This window comes from Bos taurus, chromosome 26, assembly GCF_002263795.3.
Source record: "Bos taurus isolate L1 Dominette 01449 registration number 42190680 breed Hereford chromosome 26, ARS-UCD2.0, whole genome shotgun sequence".
In the NCBI taxonomy this organism is placed as follows: Eukaryota; Metazoa; Chordata; class Mammalia; order Artiodactyla; family Bovidae; genus Bos; species Bos taurus.
The window spans coordinates 46,584,951-46,603,937 of record NC_037353.1 but is presented as its reverse complement, the minus strand read 5'-3'; the positions used below and the strand labels follow the sequence as shown (position 1 = coordinate 46,603,937).

The window sequence follows — 18,987 nt, the reverse complement described above, 5'->3', positions numbered from 1 at the left end:
TAAAATTCAGGCCATTCTCTTTTAAATGAATCAAACGTGATTCAGTCCATCGAGGCCAGGTCTCAGGAGGACCACAGGCCCACGCCTGCCCGGGGTCCACGGAGGCAGCCCCGTGGTTACTCACCACGTCCTTCCGGTACAGAACCTCAAGGATGTTGCTGAGCAGTTGGCAGCAGGCCTCCAGATCTTCCTGTCTCTCCAGATGGTACTTGAGCTGATCCGTCATCATGGGAAGCAGGATCTCTCTGCAGTCTGCAGGGGACACCAGGTTACCAGTCAGCAGGAGACCCACCGAGACGCAACTCTGTTTGCTAGAAGCTTGTTTTCCTAGCTCATGACAGGGCACGTAGTACCAACACTCTCTGCAATGTGACACTGACGTCTGGAGGGGGTCGGACCAGCTGACTGGGCAGAAATCACTTGTTTTCTTATCAGATAACTCACACACACACACCCACACGTGCACACATGTCCATGTTGTCACCATGTAAACATAAGATGAGTTAACAGACACATGCGTACAGATACGTATTCACACGCATCCCATGGTGTGCATGTTGACACAAACACAAGCATGCGGTGATTCTAACTAACTTTCTGTGCCAAACTATGAATTGACTGATTGGCCCTTTAAAAGAAAGACGTGTTAAAACACAAATGATTTGAATTGCAACTATTCTTGTTGTTTCCTAGGAGGACTAGAGCATGGTTCCTTTCTGCTTCCATACACTTCCCACACATTCCTGAGCTTGGCCAGTTCACAACTCACTAACTTCCACACTTCATGTTTACTTGCTCAGGGACAACTTTCTGCTGGGTTCACACCTGCAGAGGACAGTCTGCAGAGGGCTGAGAGCTCAGGCTCTGGAGTGAGGTTGTGTGGGTTTAAATTCTGCTGTTTTCCGTGCAGGGTAATCTTGGGCTACGCTGGTTAACTCTCCAAGCCTAGGTTTCCTCATCTCTAACATGGACACACTGGCACTAGTTACTCACAGGTTTGGGGCTCAGTGTCCTCCTGCAAGATTAGGCATGAAGGCCTGGGCCTGGCACAGGTGAGATGCTCTGGACAGGTACTTGCTCTTATGATGAGACATAGATACTGGTGAAGAGAAGCCCCCCCACCCTCCCTGGCCTCGTAGACCCCTGGGCTAATGAGGGAGGGAGCAGTGGGGAGCAAGTATTGACCTTGGAGGTGAAAGTTAGGAAGGCCTCCTTCAGGACACAGAGCATTCACCTGCTGGGAAGAATATCCCGCATAGGAATATCCCACATAGGGTGGGCAATCCTAGGCACAAATTCAGGGAGACAGGAGTAGATGACATATTCACAGAGCCACAGGCAAAGTTCAGGAGGGTGGGAAGAGGAGAAACAGAATAAAATATCAGATGGTAAATCAGGTTTCATTCTGAACATGATGGGTGAAATGGAAACAGATGGAGAATTGGAAGAAGCTGATGGGGAAGGGATGTGATAATACAAAAGGCCAGAGAGAGAGTCTGTGATGGCACCCAGGTAGGGCAGTGCAGATGGGGGGCACAGAACTGGCTAGTTAGCTACAGCAATAGTCCAAGCAAAAACTAGCCTGACCACCTGCTGACGACAGAGGATGAGATGGTTGGATGGCATCACCAACTCGATGGAAATCAGCAAGCTCCAGGAGTTGGTGATGGACACGGAGGCCTGGCATGCTGCAGTCCACAGGGGTCACAAAGAGTCAGACATGACTAAACATGATGATAAACAGAGAGGAGGCCAGGAGCTAAACGAGAGTCAAACATGACGCCCAGTCCAGCATGACCCCCTGATGAGCCACCCAAGGCAAGATGTGGAACCTGGGAACAGAAGGGTACCGCAGGGAGGAGAAAAAGACCAGGGTTTAGTTTTGGACAAGCTGCGTTTGAGTTGCCTGTTGGATATTCAAGTAGCTCCACCTAGTAGGCACATAGAGAGAGGCTTCTAGACCTTAGAGATCTCCAGTCTCACGGACCAAAGAAGCAACAGCTCTTAGACAGTAATAAATGCCAAGGGTGTGGGTAAGACCATTAAAGAGGAGTACGGAGAATGAGAAGGGAGCGCTATGAGCGGCAGTCAGGAGGTTGGTATCAGAACAGGAGATGGAGCGAGCAGCGACGTGGGATGGGGCAGAGATGAGTGACGTCACCCAAGTCGAGGGAGGGCAGGTGGCCTGCGTGTGGCAAGAACGGATCCAAAAGAACAGCCCTGGGAGGTGGCGACTGAAGGCACACAGAGGCCTGCTCAAGACGGCTTCCTGGAGTGGGATGAGAAGACAAAACTGGGAGTGCAGACACAGCTCCGGAAGCACAGCTCTGAAAGGTGTCTAAGGATCAAAGATAATTTGGGTTTTCATTTGTTTTTCAGATAGGACCATGGAAAGGATGCTCAGAAAAAAAAAAAAAAACGAACTAGACACAAATAAGACTGGAGATGAAATGTTGATTACTAATTGTCTCTTCCTGGTGGGGCATCCCACTGAACTCCAGCACATCCACCCTCCAACGGGAGCGATCTGCTGACAACAGCAGTTCTGATGGTGAAACAAGCTCAGCCACTGTCGTTCCCCTTAAAATGTGGAGCACGAGAGAAGAGACAGCAGAGCTTGGAAACATTAAATATCTCACGCTTGTTTTTAGAATTTTACATTTTAGGACTTCCAGTGTTAATGATACATAAAAGCATGTCTCTGCATTAATGTTTTCTGAGTTTTTTTAACATAAAGAAAACAAATGAGCCTGCAACACTGGAAACATTTCTGAAAGTATGCAGAGACCTGCTTAGATTTTGCCAAGAAGTAGGGGCTTCCCTGGTGGCTCAGGTGGTAAAGAATCTGCCGGCAGGAGACTTGGGTTTGATCCCTGGGTAGGGAAGATGGCTTGGAGAAGGGAATGGCAACCCACTCTAGTATTCTTGCCTGGGAAATCCCATGGACAGAGGAGCCTGGCGGGCTACAGTCCACAGGGTCGCAAAGAGCTGGACACGACTGAGTGACTCACACACGTGTGGTAAAAGACCTCAGGATGGAGGAAGGAGGTAGGTCAGACAGGGAGATGCAGAAACAGCCCACATCCTTCTGCTCCTCCACTTTCCAGGGGGCTGCACGTAGGAAGCTCATGCTAAGGCTTTTTCAAGCCGCATTTTGATTTAATCCACAGAAAAGGAACTGATAACAACTCCATTTTTCCAGACGGAGTTTTCCCCAAAGAATATATGAATATATGCATTTGCTTGCTGATGTCACCATTTCAGGAACCCATACTCGCTCAGTCACTAAGCTGTGTCCAATTCCTGGGGACCCCATGGACTGTAGCCCACCAGGCTCCTATGTTCACGGGATCTCCCAGGCAAGAATACCGGAGTGGGCTGCCATTTCTTCCTCCAGGGCATCTTCCCAGGACAGGGATCAAACCTGCCTCTCCTGCACTGCCAGGTGGGTTCTTTAGCACTGAGCCACCAGGGAACCCAACAAATATTTAGGTAGAGGTAAGTCAGAGATGCTAAAGGGCTGAGCATCTTCCGGGCAGAGGCCGGGTGGGCTTGGCTGACTGTGATGTCAGGAATCGCAGGCGGGCAGGGCGTGAGAGCGCAGCACAAGGAGAAGGCGCTCTCGCACGGGGACCAGGACAGGCTCTCCTCGTCATGGCTCCTGGATGTCAGAGGCTGTCACACGATTCCTTCCCCTTCCCACCCAGCCCTTCCTACAACGTCCGGGGTGAAGGCCTGGCCCTGCAGAGAGCATCTCCCCCAAATGCCACCACCCCTTGAACTCATGACAGAAGCGCTCCAAAGCTGAGATGGGCCTCCAGCCTAGGAGAGGGCACAGGCATCAGTCTCCCCGGGACAATGCCAGTCCAAGGGACAGGCCACAAGATGACCTCATGGCAGTGAATCCAGCCTGAACATGCAGATGCCCAAAATGCTGAACCACACACACACGAACTCCACAGGCATCCCAAATCCAACGTCTTACTACAAAATCCTAAAGTTCACAAGTCGCAGCAGCCTGCAGTAGCTCTGCTGACCTTAACCGCAACACGACGTACAGTGTAGAGCTACACTCCAGCTCCCAGAAGCCACGGGGTGGGGCGGGGCCCTCGGCCAAGCCGTCTGAGTCCAGTCCTGATGCATTCACCCTCAAGGTCCAGGTGGAACATCTCCAGCTGCAGTCCCCCTTCCCTCTCACCCAAAACACATCACCAGTATGGCCACCCTCAGTAGATGAGCCCTCAGCCACCCTGGCCACTTGGTCATCCCCAGCAACACTGCCACCACCGCTCTGGAGGTAAGTCTAATTTCCAAGTAGGTGGGGAAGGAAGAGCCACGAGAAGCTGAGCAGGCAGAGACAGGTGCTGACACAGGACCAAGGAAAGCAGGACCTCGGAGGCTGAGCAAAGCCAAGCTTGGGAGGGAGCCCACAGCAGCAGCAGGCCAGATGGACTTGCCGGGCCAACGGGGCAGCACGGCTGTGTCCACAAATGGTCCTAGAAAATCAGAGGAACACAGCTCGAGACTCAGAGACGGCTGAAATGGCTCCTTGGGATCTGGCAACCCAGAGGCCCTGGCCACAGTCCATGCTGTAAGGCCCCAGGTATGTGTCATGCCGGACAGACAGGGCTGGACTTCACCGTTCTGCAAATAATCAAGTGTGTTGGTGTCATCTGTCAGAATCACTCCAGGGTGAGGGAAGGGATGGCCGCCCTGTCCATCTTCTGCTGGGAGAGATGCCGTCAACCATTCCTGGTTCCCGGTGCGAATGCCCACCTGCCACCCAGCCCAGAGCTCTGTGATAGCTTTGTTCATTGATTACCCAGCCTCTTTTGAGGAAAAAGGACCAAATTTTGGACACTTTGCTGCCATTTTGTCATGTTTAAAGACTTTCATCCTGTTTCTGAGAACATAAAAATCCATTTGTTATAACCCTTCATGGGTCCATAGTATCGAGAGATACTATGGAATACACACAGGATGTTTTCAACATCCACAGGATAACTGTGGTTCTAACCTTATCACTGCCACCCACCTCTGGCTGGTCAAGATAAAGGGGGCCATGGGGATAAGCCTATGTCACCGAGAGGATGGAACAAGACCACACGAGAAGGACTTTGGGAGGGTCCAGCACTCCTGTCCACAGGACCACCACTGGCCCCTAACCACACACCCATTCAGGACCAGCTCACCAGGAGGGAGCGGCCACGTGCCCGGGGCTTCCGTACAGGCGCACAGACCGCACCAGGCATCTCCTGAAGTCTCCAAGGACAGAGGGTCACAGGGCAGCCACACCTTCAAAAGCATGACCCAGGCCTCCCACGAAGAAGAGCAACGTCCCAGGTCCTGCAGTGGCTGCGAGGACCACAGCTGGAAGCAGCCCAAGCTCAACTGATCCACCTTCCTGGTGACCCGTGACTGGCAGGCCCCAGCCCTGGCCCCCGACAGACCTGGGGACAGGTGGGCTTCTGGTGCCAGGCCTCAGACTGCTGGGATCTAAGACTGGCTCTGGGAGCTGCTTGTCCCTCTGGAACAGTCTCTGTTAGAGGAGAGGTCTGGCTCTCAGCCATGGGAGGGGCCCCGCACATGCCCTAAGATCTGAGAGTGGAAGTGTGTGTGTGTGTGTGTGTGTGTGTGTGTGTGTGTGCCTGTAACTTCCTGCACATGTGTGGGCATGTGTGAGCAGGCATGCATGTGCTCAGGGGGAGAAGTGCTCTCTTCCCAACAAGACAGCCGCACAGGACTCCGGTCCACCATCTTAAGCATGGGTGAACCCCGTGCTCTGCTTGTTTGAGGTGGGAGCAAGGACATGCAGCCAAGGGCCACTCTGTCCCGTCCTCAGAAGACGTCGGGGCAAAGCCGTCACTGCAAGCTCCCACCTGCCTCTGGGGACTCAGTTGTACTGAACAGTGTCCAAGCCGATCCCCACAGCAGTGCTCGGGCTCAAGTGCACATGCACTTGCACATGTGTGTGTGTGCACATGTGTGTGTGCGCACACGTGCGTGTGTGCAAGTGCGTATGTGTGCATGTGTGTGCGCATATGTGTATTGTGTGTGTGTGCGTGTATGTGTCTCTCTGTGTGTGTGCACACGTGTATGTGTGTATATGTGTCTGTGTGTGTACGTGTATGTGCGTGCGTGTGCGTATGTGTGCATGCGTGTGCGTGTGTGTGTATATGGGTACTGTGTGTGTGCATGTGTGTATATGTGTCTGTGTGCATGTGTGTATGTGTGCGTATATGTGTCTGTGTGTCCGCATGTGTGTGTGTGTATATGTGTCTGCATTTGTCTGTGTGTGCATGTGTGTGTGTGTGCATGCACACAGGAGTGTTAGTCTGGGTTCTCTGTACCTACAGGTGCAGAGGACCGCAGGAGAGGGTCTGCAGTGAGAAGCAGGTCTGCCTCCTGGTGCTGCCCAGCCACCCAGCAGCCCTCCCCACCCAAAGCAAAATGAACCTTATTTTACAAAGGACACCACTGACTCTGCATTTATGCTCCCTTCAGCTTTCTCAAGAAGTGGTGGGACCAAGTTTGCAATAACACTAAAGATCCTGAAAATTTTTCTAAGTCAAAACAAAACATTAGGAGCATAGAGGAAGGTACCCCCCACATAACCACTCATGCACCCACCCACCCACTCACACACGCACACACATACCCACCCATACACTCACACCTGCAATGAGCTGTTTTAAAGCATCAGACATATATCTGGCAGTCAAGGAAGAGGAATCCCCTGTCATATTCTGCGTGTCTCAAATCGGTGACTCCAGTAACCTTCTCCATGAACAGAACACCATTTCTACAGCAAGATATAGTCCTACTTGGTTCAGAATGGATGTCTGAGGAAGCTGACAATCTCCCCACTCAAAGGAAAAAAAGAAAAAAAACCAACCAACCAAATACTGAAATCAAGAAAACACATTTTAAACCAACTACCCACAGATCAACACATGGAGAAAAGCTGTGACCAACACGTGACTGAAGCCTAGGAACCTGGGTCAGTCTATTTGATTTTGTTTGTTTGCTTTTTCACTAAAGTAGAGTCAAGTCCCCTATGATGAAAAGGACATCTTTTTTTGGTGTTAGTTCTAGGAGGTCTTGTAGGTTTTCATAGAACTGTTCAACTTCAGCTTCTTCGGCATTAGTGGTTGGGCATAGACTTGGATTACTGTGATACCAAATGGCTTGCCTTGGAAACGAACAGAGATCATTCTGTCATTTTTGAGATTGCACCCAAGTACTGCATTTTGGACTCTTTTGTTGACTATGATGGCTACTCCATTTCTTCTAAGGAATTCTTGCTCACAGTAGTAGATATAATGGTCATCTGAATTAAATTCGCCCATTCAAGTTCATTTTAGTTCACTGATTCCTAAAGTGTCAATGCTCACTCTTGCTACTTCCTGTTGGACCACTTCCAATTTACCTTGATTCATGGACCTAATATTACAGGTTCCTATACAATATTGTTCTTTTCAGCACCGGACTTTACTTCCATTACCAGTTTATTTATTTAACGTATAAGCAGATACATCATGTGAAATGCCAGGCTGGATGAACCACAAGCTGGAATCAAGATTGCCAGGAGAAATATCAATAACTTCAGATATGCAGATGACACCAGCCTTCTGACAGAAAGCAAAGACGAACTAAAGAGCCTCTTGATGAAGGTGAAAGAGGAGAGTGAAAAAGCTGGCTTAAAACTCAACATTCAAAAAACTAAGATCATGGCATCTGGTCCCATCAATTCATGGCAAATAAATGGAGAAATAATGGAAACAGTGACAGATTTTATTTTCTTGGGCTCCAAAATCACTGCAGATGGTGACTGCAAACATGAAATCAAAAGACGCTTGCTCCTTTGAAGAAAAGCTATGACAAATCTAGACAGTATATTAAAAAGCAGAGACACTACTTTTCCAACAAAGGTCTGTTTAGTCAAAGCTATGGTTTTTCCAGTCGTCATGTATGGATGTCAGAGTTGGACCATAAAGAAAGCTGCTAAGTCGCTTCAGTCGTGTCCAACTCTGTGTGACCCCACAGACGGCAGCCCACCAGACTCCACCATCCCTGGGATTCTCCAGGCAAGAACACTGGAGTGGGTTGCCATTTCCTTCTCCAATGCATGAAAGTGAAAAGTGAAAGGGAAGTCGCTCAGTCGTGTCCGACTCTTCGCGACCCCATGGACTGCAGCCCTCCAGGCTCCTTCGTCTATGGGATTTTCCAGGCACGAGTGCTGGAGTGGGGTGCCATCGCCTTCTCTGAAAGAAAGCTGAGCACTGAAGAACTGATGATTTTGAACTGTGGTGTTGGAGAAGATTCTTGAGAATCTGTTGGACTACAAGGAGATCAAACCAGTCAATCCTAAAGGAAATCAACCCTGAATATTCATTAGAAGGACTGATGCTGAAGCTCTAATACTTTGGCCACCTGATGCAAAGAACTGACTCCTTAGAAAAGACCCTGATGCTGGAAAGCATTGAAGGCAGGAGGAGAAGGGGACAACACAGGATGAGATGGTTACACAGCATCACTGACTCAATGGACGTGAGTTTGAGCAAGCTCCGGGAGTTGGTAATGGACAGGGAAGCCTGGTGTGCTGCAGCCCATGGGATCACAAAGAGTTGGACACAACTGAGCTACTGAACTGAACAAGAGTTGGTTTACAACAATGTGTTAGTTTCAGGTGTACAGCAGAGTGATTCAGTATACATATATCTATAAACGTTTTCAGATTCTTTTCCATTATAGGTTATTACAAGATATTGACTATAGTTCCTTGTGTTATACAGTAGGCTCCTGCTGTTTATCTATTTTATATATTAAAGTGTGCTTCTGTTAATCATAGAAAACAAATTTATAGTTGACAAAGGGAAGGAAGAGGGGAGGGATAAATTGGGAGTTTGGGACTAACAGTCTAATTGATTTTGGAAAAGCCTTTTGGTCTGATTAAAGTTCTGTTTACCCATGCACATAAGAAAATAATAATATCTACCTGTCTCACTCTTTGCCTTGAATCTTGGGCAAGTTACTTCAACTCTTGAAGGCTTAATTGTCCTTCTCTGCAAACGGGCATGCTACTGTTAACCCTTCAGGCTTACTGTGAGAATCAAATGATATAATGTGTGTATCTGGCAAGTAGTCAGCACTCAGTCAAGCGTAGCTGTCAAAAACTGTAACGGAAATAATATTATTCTGCAAAGTCAGCTTTTCCAACAAAGTACACAGCAAAAACTCCTGCCTTAGAGTTTCTTAGTCAATAGGGTAGCCAGTGAGCCCTTGAAATACAGCCTGTTCCACTGATGAGTAGAATTTTCAACTTTAGTTACTTTCATGTAATTTTTTACATTTAACTTTTTAACTTAAATGTAAAAAATGGACACCTGATTCAGTTCTTGCAAACAACTATTTGGAACGACGGAACAGCATGTATATATGAATCTCCTTTCCCGTGGTGAATTTTATTAAATGTGAAAAATACAGATCGAGAGTCTGTGATGAAAATTCAGCATCCAAACTGAGATATGATATACATGGAAAAACCACACTGGATTTTAGAGAGTTCCTATAGAAAAAACAAAAAAACAAAAAAAGAGTGTGAAACATGCCATTTGTAATATTTAGATCAAGGTCGTGTTGACATATTTCAGATGAAATATATTATTAAAATCAATTTCACCAACTGTCTTGCACTTTTTTTTTTTTACTGTGGACTGTATAAAATTATAAATTGTGTGTGTGTAGCTGGCATTCTATCTCTGTTGGACAGCGCAGTCTGGGAGTGTGCTAGGAAGCAGATGTTGGAGGCCTCCTGTGCGATTTCTCATTTTAATGAACTAGTGTTCATCTCTGGAAGGAGAGTCAAGGCCACAGCTTTCTCCTGGCGGATGGTCTTCAGTCACAGATGTGACTGCAGGCCTCATCAATGCCTGTTAGTCTGTGTCAAGGCACAGAGCTGACCTACAAGCGAGCCAAAGCCCGGCAGCTCAGTTGTCCTGGCTTCTCTCTGCCACTCACAGAGTGAAGGCTGACCGCCCCGCCCAGACGACCAGGAAGGCGCAGGCGGCCCTGGGCTCAGACCCCTCGCAAACCAGCCATGGGGATCAGAGCCCTGCAACACACCAGCCAGCCTTCCACACCCATTTCCCCAGTGCGATCCACTTTGATTACAGACAGCAATAACGTGACATCTGCTCATTCTCAGCTGTGCAGGCTCAAGCCATGATGATTAATGCTCTGGTAATGGGCACAGAGCAAAAAATATTAATCTTTATAAAAGGTATTCAACAGGCATCATCAGCTTATAAATGTCCAAGGAGAATATCCGTCTATAACTCCATTACAGCTCTACATCAAAGCAGGATGCAAATACGAGAATGAATCTGTTTAAAACATTCATTTTATGAACACTGAATAATGTGCTTCTTAATTTTTAGTTTGGTCACATTAAACAAATGATCCATAAAGTGCGTTTAATAACCTTGAGCCTGTTACACAGAACTAAGATCCAGACGAATACTTTTAATGAGAATTAAACAGCAAGAGTCATATAAATGGGGGATGCTTTGCTATCCATCTTTTTCAGACAATCATCCGATTTTTCAACAATCTGAGAACTCTGTGCCCACATGATTCAATTTGTTCAAATAACTCTCTCCCGCTATACAAATCTTCCAGTGCCAGAAATGCGGAACACAGAGCCAGCAATGCAAGGGATCACAGGAGCCATCTATTCATGTCCCAGCTGTACAGACGTGGGGACAAGCAGCCAGTGTAGGGACCAGGCAGCAGCTGAACTAGAATGAGATGTCTGATCCCGAAGCCAGATGACTATGTATGTAAACGTGTGTAAACATGTGTGATTCAGGTAACTTTACATGTCGAACGCAGATTAAATTTTTCCAAGAACCATTTTAATTCGCTTTAACTAAACTGTGATCATTAGCAGTCCCAGCAGGGTAAATTCGCATCAAGTAACCCTAAGCATACCAGTTTCCCTTTCTGAACTTTAGATCTTGGTCATGAAATGGAGTAAATACAACTGCCCTGCTCTGTTTCTATTCCTACCAACAGGCAGTCCCTTTGTAAGTATTCTGGTCAGAGGATTCTCAGCACCACTTGGCCAAGTGCTGCAATGATCGGAAATAAGATAATCTGCCTGTCAGCTCTGAGGGACCCAATGTCACAAAACTTTAACTGAGAGAGTGACAGAGCAATTAAAAGCATCTTGAAAACTGGAAGGGAATGGGGCAAGATACAGATTGTAGAACAAGAGAAAAAGAAGTTGGTCAAAGATATGTCTTCTGGCCGAAGCCAAAGGGCCTAGTAAAAAATGTGTCATCTTTTAAAGAAGGGAGAGGTGTAGCAGATATTTTGTATCCCACAGTTTGGAGAAGTATAATTGTAAAGAGTAACTGTTCATTAATATTATGTTGTTGTTGTCAGTCACTAAGTCATGCCTGACTCTTTGCAATCCCATGGACTGCAGCACACTAGGTTTCCCTGTCTTCCAACATCTCCCGGAGCTGCCCAAGTTCATGTCCATTGAGTTGGTGATACTATAGAACTATCTTATCCTCTGCTGCTCCCTTCTCCTTCTGCCTTAAATCTTCCCCAGCATCAGGATCTTTTCCAATGAGTCAGCTCTTCACACCAGGTAGGCAACGTATTAGAGCTTCAGCAACAATCCTTCCAATGAATACTCAGAGGTGATTTCATTTATGATTGACTGGTTTGATCTCCTTGAAGTCCAGGAGACTTTCAAGAGTCTTCTCCAGAACCGTAATTTAAAAGCATCAATTCTTCAGCAAATTCAGATTATAATAATAAATACCTTGTCAAATGAAAGAAGAATAACTGGAGAAAAATCTCAAATGAATCCCATTTAAAAGCAGATCCAAAAAAAAAAAAAAAAAGGCAGATGAAAATATTAGTAAGACTCAAGCAAAATGCCAGGGAAGACAGTGTGCAAAGTACTGGTCAGACCAGGAATTTGTTCTCTGGATAGAAATGCATCAAGGAGGTGTCTCAGGACCTTTGAGAGGAATGCTATAGGCTTGCCAGTCCTTGGGCAGAACTGTACTGTGTGGAAGATGAGGAAACAAACACAGAAAAATGGGGCTGGGGAGTTGTGTGCATTTACCCAAGTGTGTGAAGGAGCCAAGAACACCGGTCTTGGCCTGTGCAGCCCAGCACACACTCTTCTACTAGTTGCCCCTGTGATGAGCTATATGGTTAAAAACAATGTCCAAACCTTACGGTCGGTCCCATCCAGCTTGAGGGAAGGACTAGCCCTCAGGGAGGAGTTTATGCAACAACAAGAAAAAAATAGCATCTCAAAAGAGAACCCAGGAGACAGCAGGCTGAGCTGAGGACCCTCCAACTGTCCCAGGCAAGTTTCTGTAGGCAACACGAGGGACCATGAACTGGGAAGACTCAGAGTCCTAGCACCAGTGTGAGCATGACTCGATAAGGGACAATCAAGCCGGCCTCTTTTAAGACTGCTCCTTGTGCCAGTAATGTCAAGCAACAGGGACAGAAGTTCACTCAGAGGGGAGCACAGAACAGAGAACCAATAGACCATCAATAAAGGTTAGACCAACTACACCCTGAGGAACTTGATGCCACCAATTTAATCACACAGAAAGAGAGAGACAAGGCTAGGAAAACTCCATAAGCACAAGAGCACAACACGCTACATGGCTTATGTTTCATTTATGTATGTGCTTATTCATTCACATACTTGTATTTTATCTTGTTCCATATGGCATTTGAAGTGAATTCAGTGTTCAGAATGCATTACTCGTACAGTGGATGTGAATCAGCTTAAGAGTAGGTAATGGATTTGTAACAAGGAAAGTCCTTAATCAGCACCACGGTGGTGGACAGCTCCCTGCCTGAGAAGCTGCTTACCAAGTACAACTTGTCAGTTAACTCCTGGGTGGTTATCTGTAAATTAAGAAAATTACTCTTTTCCAATTAAATATTTTTAAATGGCTCTGAAGCCTCTAAGAGGACTCAAATTCGCTCACCAACAGTCCTGAGCACATGCTAGGTGCTCAACAAATTATAATGGAATTTAAATGGATATAATTAAGAAACTGAAATTGAGTTCACCCTCCCAGATTCATTAAACCACTTCTAAAAGGCTGCCCTGTTTTAACAAGTGATGTTTTCAAAACACATACAATGAAAGCTATAGAGTGACATATTGAATTAGGGATGAAAAAAAGTATACTATGTTACAGATAAAGATTAAAATTTTCTCAGGGCATGATTTAAATGGAGAAAATTATATTTATATTCCATCATTATTTAAGAAATTAGTCTTTGGGTTTCACAGCTGGTAATGTTCATTAGAAGTCTTCAGCACAACTATCTAATTAAAGTCTCCCAGAAAGCTACACAAGTGGTGCATTAAGTAACTGCCACAGACAACACTACCAGCCCCAATTTTTCTTTCTGTGTAACATCCGTCAAGTTAACAAAGCTACGACAGAGTGCTTCTGGTTTTAAGATCCCTTTCAATGAAGAGAAATCTCTTTTGAGATTTGCTTATGGATCAAAGCATCAAGAAGGTATATTTTTCTACAGGTCTGTATTAAACACACAGTTTCCCTTTCTACGATTTAAAGCACGACAAACTGATTAACAGGGTAATTTTTTAGAGATATAAATTTTCTGTTTTGGATGGAATGATGATGAAAACAGTCTAGAAGCCTGAACCAATAATTCCTACTAGGAGTCCCACTAGGCATCTGAGTCTTTGCTCTCAGATTTTCAAGGGTTGCTGTAACTTATGTTCTCACCTCTGCTTGATAACTGAAGGACTCAATCGCCTGAAAATAAGAATGAGGGAAATGAATTTTAAGCTCTCTAGGCCTACATTTTAAAGAAGCTCTTTATTGTTCAAAAATGGAAGACAAATGAGGTTTGATGAGGCTGATGAACACTGTCTAAAGGGAGCCTATTCGTTATATTGAAGGACAGAGCCACAGGAACGGCCAGAGAATGAGGGAATGACACATTTTCCATTCCTCCTCACTGCTAGATGGCAAACATCACAGAAAAAAATAAAAACAAGCAAAGGGGTCCCAGTGAATAGTAAGGTAAAACCAAAGTAATTCACTAAGAGTACTAAACCAAACTACTATTAAGACGGGAAAGAGACAGTGTTGCCACTAAGTCTCTAAATCTTTATTCTCCAAACCATACTACCCTGCAAAATCAACTTATGACACAAGGTAAGTATATGTAAGTTCTAAAGGAAATACTGTTCATGGGGTTCTCAAGGCAAGAATACTGAAGTGGTTTACAGTTCCCTTCTCCAGTGGGCCATGTTGTCTCAGCAGGCCTTACAAATAGCTAAGAAATGAAGAGAAGCAAAAAGCAAAGGAGAAAAGGAAAGATATTCCCATCTGAAGGCAGAGTTTCAAAGAATGTCAGGAGAGATAAGAAAGGCTTTCTAAGGACTCAATGCAAAGAGATAGAGGAAAACAATACAATGGAAAAGACTAGAGATCTCTTCAAGAAAATTAGATATACCAAGGAAACATTTCACGCAAAGTTGAAAGAGCATGATGAAGCACAGAAACGGTATGGACCTAAGAGAGTCAGAAGACATTAAGAAGAGGTGGCAAGAATACATAGAAGAACTATACAAAAAAGATCTTCATGATCCAGATAACCATGATGGTGTGATCACTCACCTAATGCCAGACACCCTGGAATGTGAAGTCAAGTGGGCCTTAGGAAGCATCACTATGAACAAAGCTAGTGAAGGTGAAGGAATTCCATCTGACTAATCTCAAATCCTAAAAGATGATGCTGTGAAAGTGCTGCACTCAATATGCCAATAAATTTGCAAAACTCAGCAGTGGCCACAGGACTGGAAAAGGTCACTTTCCATTCTAATCCCAAAGAAAGGCAATGCCAAAGAATGTTCAAACTACTGCACAATTGCACTCATCTCACATGATAGCAAACTAATGCTCAAAATTCTCCAAGCAAGGCTTCAACAGTACGTGAACCGAGAACTTCCAGATATTCAAGCTGGATTTAGAAAAGGCAGAGAGATCAAATTGCCAGCATCCACTGGATCATAGTAAAAGCAAGAGAATTCCAGAAAAATATCCACTTCTGCTTTATTGATTACATGCCTTTGACTCTATGGACCACAACAAACTATGGAAAATTTTTAAAGAGATAGGAATACCAGACTACCTTACCTGCCTCCTGAGAAATATGTATGTAGGTCAAGTATCAACAGTTAGAACCAGACACGGAACAATAGACTGATTCCAAATTGGGGAAGGAGTACGTCAAGGCTGTACACTGTCGCCCTGCTTATTTAACTTATATGCAGAGTATATCATGAGAAATGCCAGACTGGATGAAGCATTAGCTAGAATCAAGGTTGTTGGGAGAAATATCAATAACATCAGATATTCAGATAATACCACCCTTACAGCAGAAAGCAAAGAGGAACTAAAGAGCCTCTTTATGAAAGTGAAAGAGGAGAGTGAAAAAACTGGCTTAAAACTCAATATTCAAAAAACTAAGATCATGGCATCTGGTCCCATCACTTCATGGCAAATAGATGGGTGAACAATGAAAACACTGACAGACTTTACTTTCTTGGGCTCCAAAAGCACTGCAGATGGTGACTGCAGCCATGAAATTAAAAGACACTTGCTCCTTGGAAGAAAAGCTATGACAAACCTAGACAGTATATTTAAAAGCAGCGATATTACTTTGTTGACAAACTTCTGTCTAGTCAAAACTATGGTTTTTCCTGTAGTCATGTATGAATGTGAGAGCTGGACCATAAAGAAAGCTGAGTGCCAAACAATGGATGCTTTTGAACTGTGTTGTTGAAGAAGGCTCTTGAGAGTCCTTTGGACTGCAAGGAGATCAAACCAGTCAATCCTAAAGGAAATCAGTCCTGAATATTCATTGGAAGGACTGATGCTGAAGCTGAAGCTCTAATACTTTGGCCATCTGATGTAAAGAAATGACATTTTGGAAAAGACTCTGATGCTGGGAAAGACTGAAGGTAGGAAGAGAAGGGGACGACAGAGGATGAGATGGTTGGATGGCATCACTGACTCAAGGAATGTGACTCTGAGCAAGCTCCAGGAGTTGGTGATGGACAGGGAAGCCTGGTGTGCTACAGTCCATGGGGTCGCAAAGAGCCAGACATGATTGAGCGACTGAACTGGACTGAACTGAACTGAAAGAAAATCTGTCAGTTACTTCTGTCACTTTCAATATGAGAATATAAAAAAACTAGATCCTGAAAGGCAAGGAGATTCAGTGTTACTGGAATGAGCTTTCCCCAGGTCTCAGGTGCAGAAGCACAGCGGAAAGGAGCCCATGTGGGTAATAGAATGTCTCCCACTTCAGCTGTTTGCAAGTATGCCCAATGTGCTTGACAAATTTAAGTCAATGCTATCTCAACTTGATTTCTTTTATTCCAGTTTTTATAACATTAATGTGAAATATTTTTGTCAGCATAAATCCCAAACCATGGTGTCCTTGTGTTTATGTTAATTTAATTACACTGCAACCTTTCATTTCTATAATAGGATGGAAGCTTTAATCTTCACAGCTTTTGTCAGATAGGTGAGCAACTATGTAATCACATGGGAACGAAGCTACAAATACACAAAGGATGACGCTTTGACCTTTCCTTCTATTTTAACTTGATTTAAAAGTCTGCTCACTCCATGCCACAGGTTATTTGGAAGAGTTACCTTTTTGTGAAGCACATAATGTATTTAACCAGCTTTCAAGTAGTCAGATCATATCTCTAGACAATGCTTGGAGCCATTCCTGCCCATTCCCTGGCTGTCCACAGAGGGCAGGATAAAGAGCCCAAGCCCTTCCTCTTAGCCGGGGACCAGGAGCGGGAACGGCCCAGGTGGGTTCCTAACATCAGCATAGGGACCAGCCCCTCCACACCTCGTCCCTCTTCTGAAACAATGCCATCTACTCTGACTACAAGGTCACATTTGAAAAGCCACCTTCCCGAAACACTGTGAAGGCTAGGATTTGCTTCAACCTATCTGGGGGAGGGTGGGGGGAGGAATGGATTGGGATTAGTTGGGATGAATTTGGGATGAGCAGAGGCAAGCTATTAGACATAGAATGGATCAACGACAAAGTCCTACTGCATGGCACAGGGAACTATATGCAATATCCTAGGAATAAACCATAATGGAAAAGAACATGAAAAAGACAGTGAAGGACAGAGGACCCTGGCGTGCTGCAGCCCGTGGGGTCACAGAGTCAGACACGACTGAACAGCAACAAATGTAGTGTGTGTGTGTGTGTGTGTGTGTGTGTGTGTGTAACTGAATCACTTGGCTGTACAGCAGTAATGAACAACACCGTAAGTCAACTATATTTCAATAAAATATATTTAAAAATAAAAATATCTAGGGGAGAAGTACAGAGATAAAAAACGGGACTATGACTTATTAGCATTTGAAGCCCAGTGAGGGGTACATAGGCATTCGTTATTACACTCTTCTCATTTTCCTGTCTGTTCAAGTTTCTTTGTAATTTTAACCAAAAGCCATCTTGAACTGTCCCTTGTTGAATGTCTTCTTTCCACAAAACAGGGAAATAATAAAATCAAAATCAAAAAGACCAAGACCTTAATTTTATACAACTGCTCACAGATGACCCTCCATATCTCAAGGCTCTCACCATCTTCCTTCTCTCCTTCTGTTCCTTCTCCTTAAAGACAGGTCCTCCCCACTCCATGATCAACCCACTCAGAGCCTAGACAGGGAGAGAAGGCCACCTTCCCCCGTGCAAACACAGGACTTCCCCTCCCTTAGAGCAAGTGAACCTCTACTTCTGCATCATCAACTACGGGAAAGCCTTTGACTGTGTGGATCACAACAAACTGTGGAAATTTTTTAAAGAGATGGGAATACCAGACCACCTTAGCTGTCTCCTGAGTATGCAGGTCAAGAAGCAACAGTTAGACATGGAAAAACAGACTGGTTCAAAATTGGGAAAGGAGTATGTATATTGTCACCCTGCTTATTTAAATTCTATGCAGAGTTCATCATGTGAAATGCCAGGTTGGATGAATTGTATCCCTGGTAGCTCAGCTGGTAAGGAATCCGCCTGCAATGCAGGAGACCCCCATTTGATCCCTGGGTACGGAAGATCCACTGGAGAAGGGATAGGCTATCCACTCTGGTATTCTTGAACTTTCCTGGTGGCTCAGCTGGTAAAGAGTCATGCTTTCTTCTCTGCAATGCTCCCCAGGGAAAGATGTGCTGGACGTGAACATTCAATAAATATGCATCATGAGCCAAGCCCTGTTTTGTTGCTACAAAATCACTACCAAATCCTTGCAACTCCATGGACTGGCACACGAGGCACCTCGGTCCTGCACTGTCTCCCAGAGTTTGCTCAAATTCATGTCCACTGAGCCAATGATGCCACCTAACCATTTCATCCTCTACCACAACCCTCTCCTTTTGCCTTAAAGCTTTCCCCTCATCAGGGTCTTTTCCAAAGAGTCAGCTCTTCTCATCAGATGGTCAAAGCACTGGAGCTTCAGCTTCAGCATTAGTCCTTCCAGTGAATATTCAGGATTGATTTCCTTTAGTATTGACTTCTTTGATATCCTTGCAGTCCATGGGATTCTAAAGAGTCATCTCCAGCACCACAATTAGAAAGCAACAATTCTTTGGCTGTCAGCATCCTTTATGGTTTAACTTTCAAATCTATACATGACTACTGGGAATACCACAGCTTTGACTTTACATAGCTTTGTTGGCAAGTGTTATCTTTGCTTTTTAATCCACTGTCTAGGTTAGTCATAGCATTCCTTCCAAGGAGCAAGGGTCTTTTAATTTTACGGCTGCAGTTACCATCCACAGTGATTTTGGAGCCCAAGGAAATAAAATCTGCCAATGCTTCCACTTTCTGCCTTTCTATCTGCCATGAAGTGATGGGACC

The 18,987-nt window shown here is 45.1% G+C and overlaps 1 protein-coding gene across 2 annotated transcripts in view; it reads right to left on the bottom strand.

The window, feature by feature from the left end:
• The window catches only part of DOCK1 (dedicator of cytokinesis 1), a 556,534-nt gene that overhangs the window by 344,801 nt on the left and 192,746 nt on the right, over nt 1-18,987 (bottom strand). For both annotated transcript variants that reach the window (XM_005225872.5, XM_002698580.6), the window contains exon 26: nt 125-252. In XM_005225872.5, the coding sequence (XP_005225929.2) occupies nt 125-252 (128 nt within the window). The remainder of the gene's footprint in view (nt 1-124; nt 253-18,987) is intronic.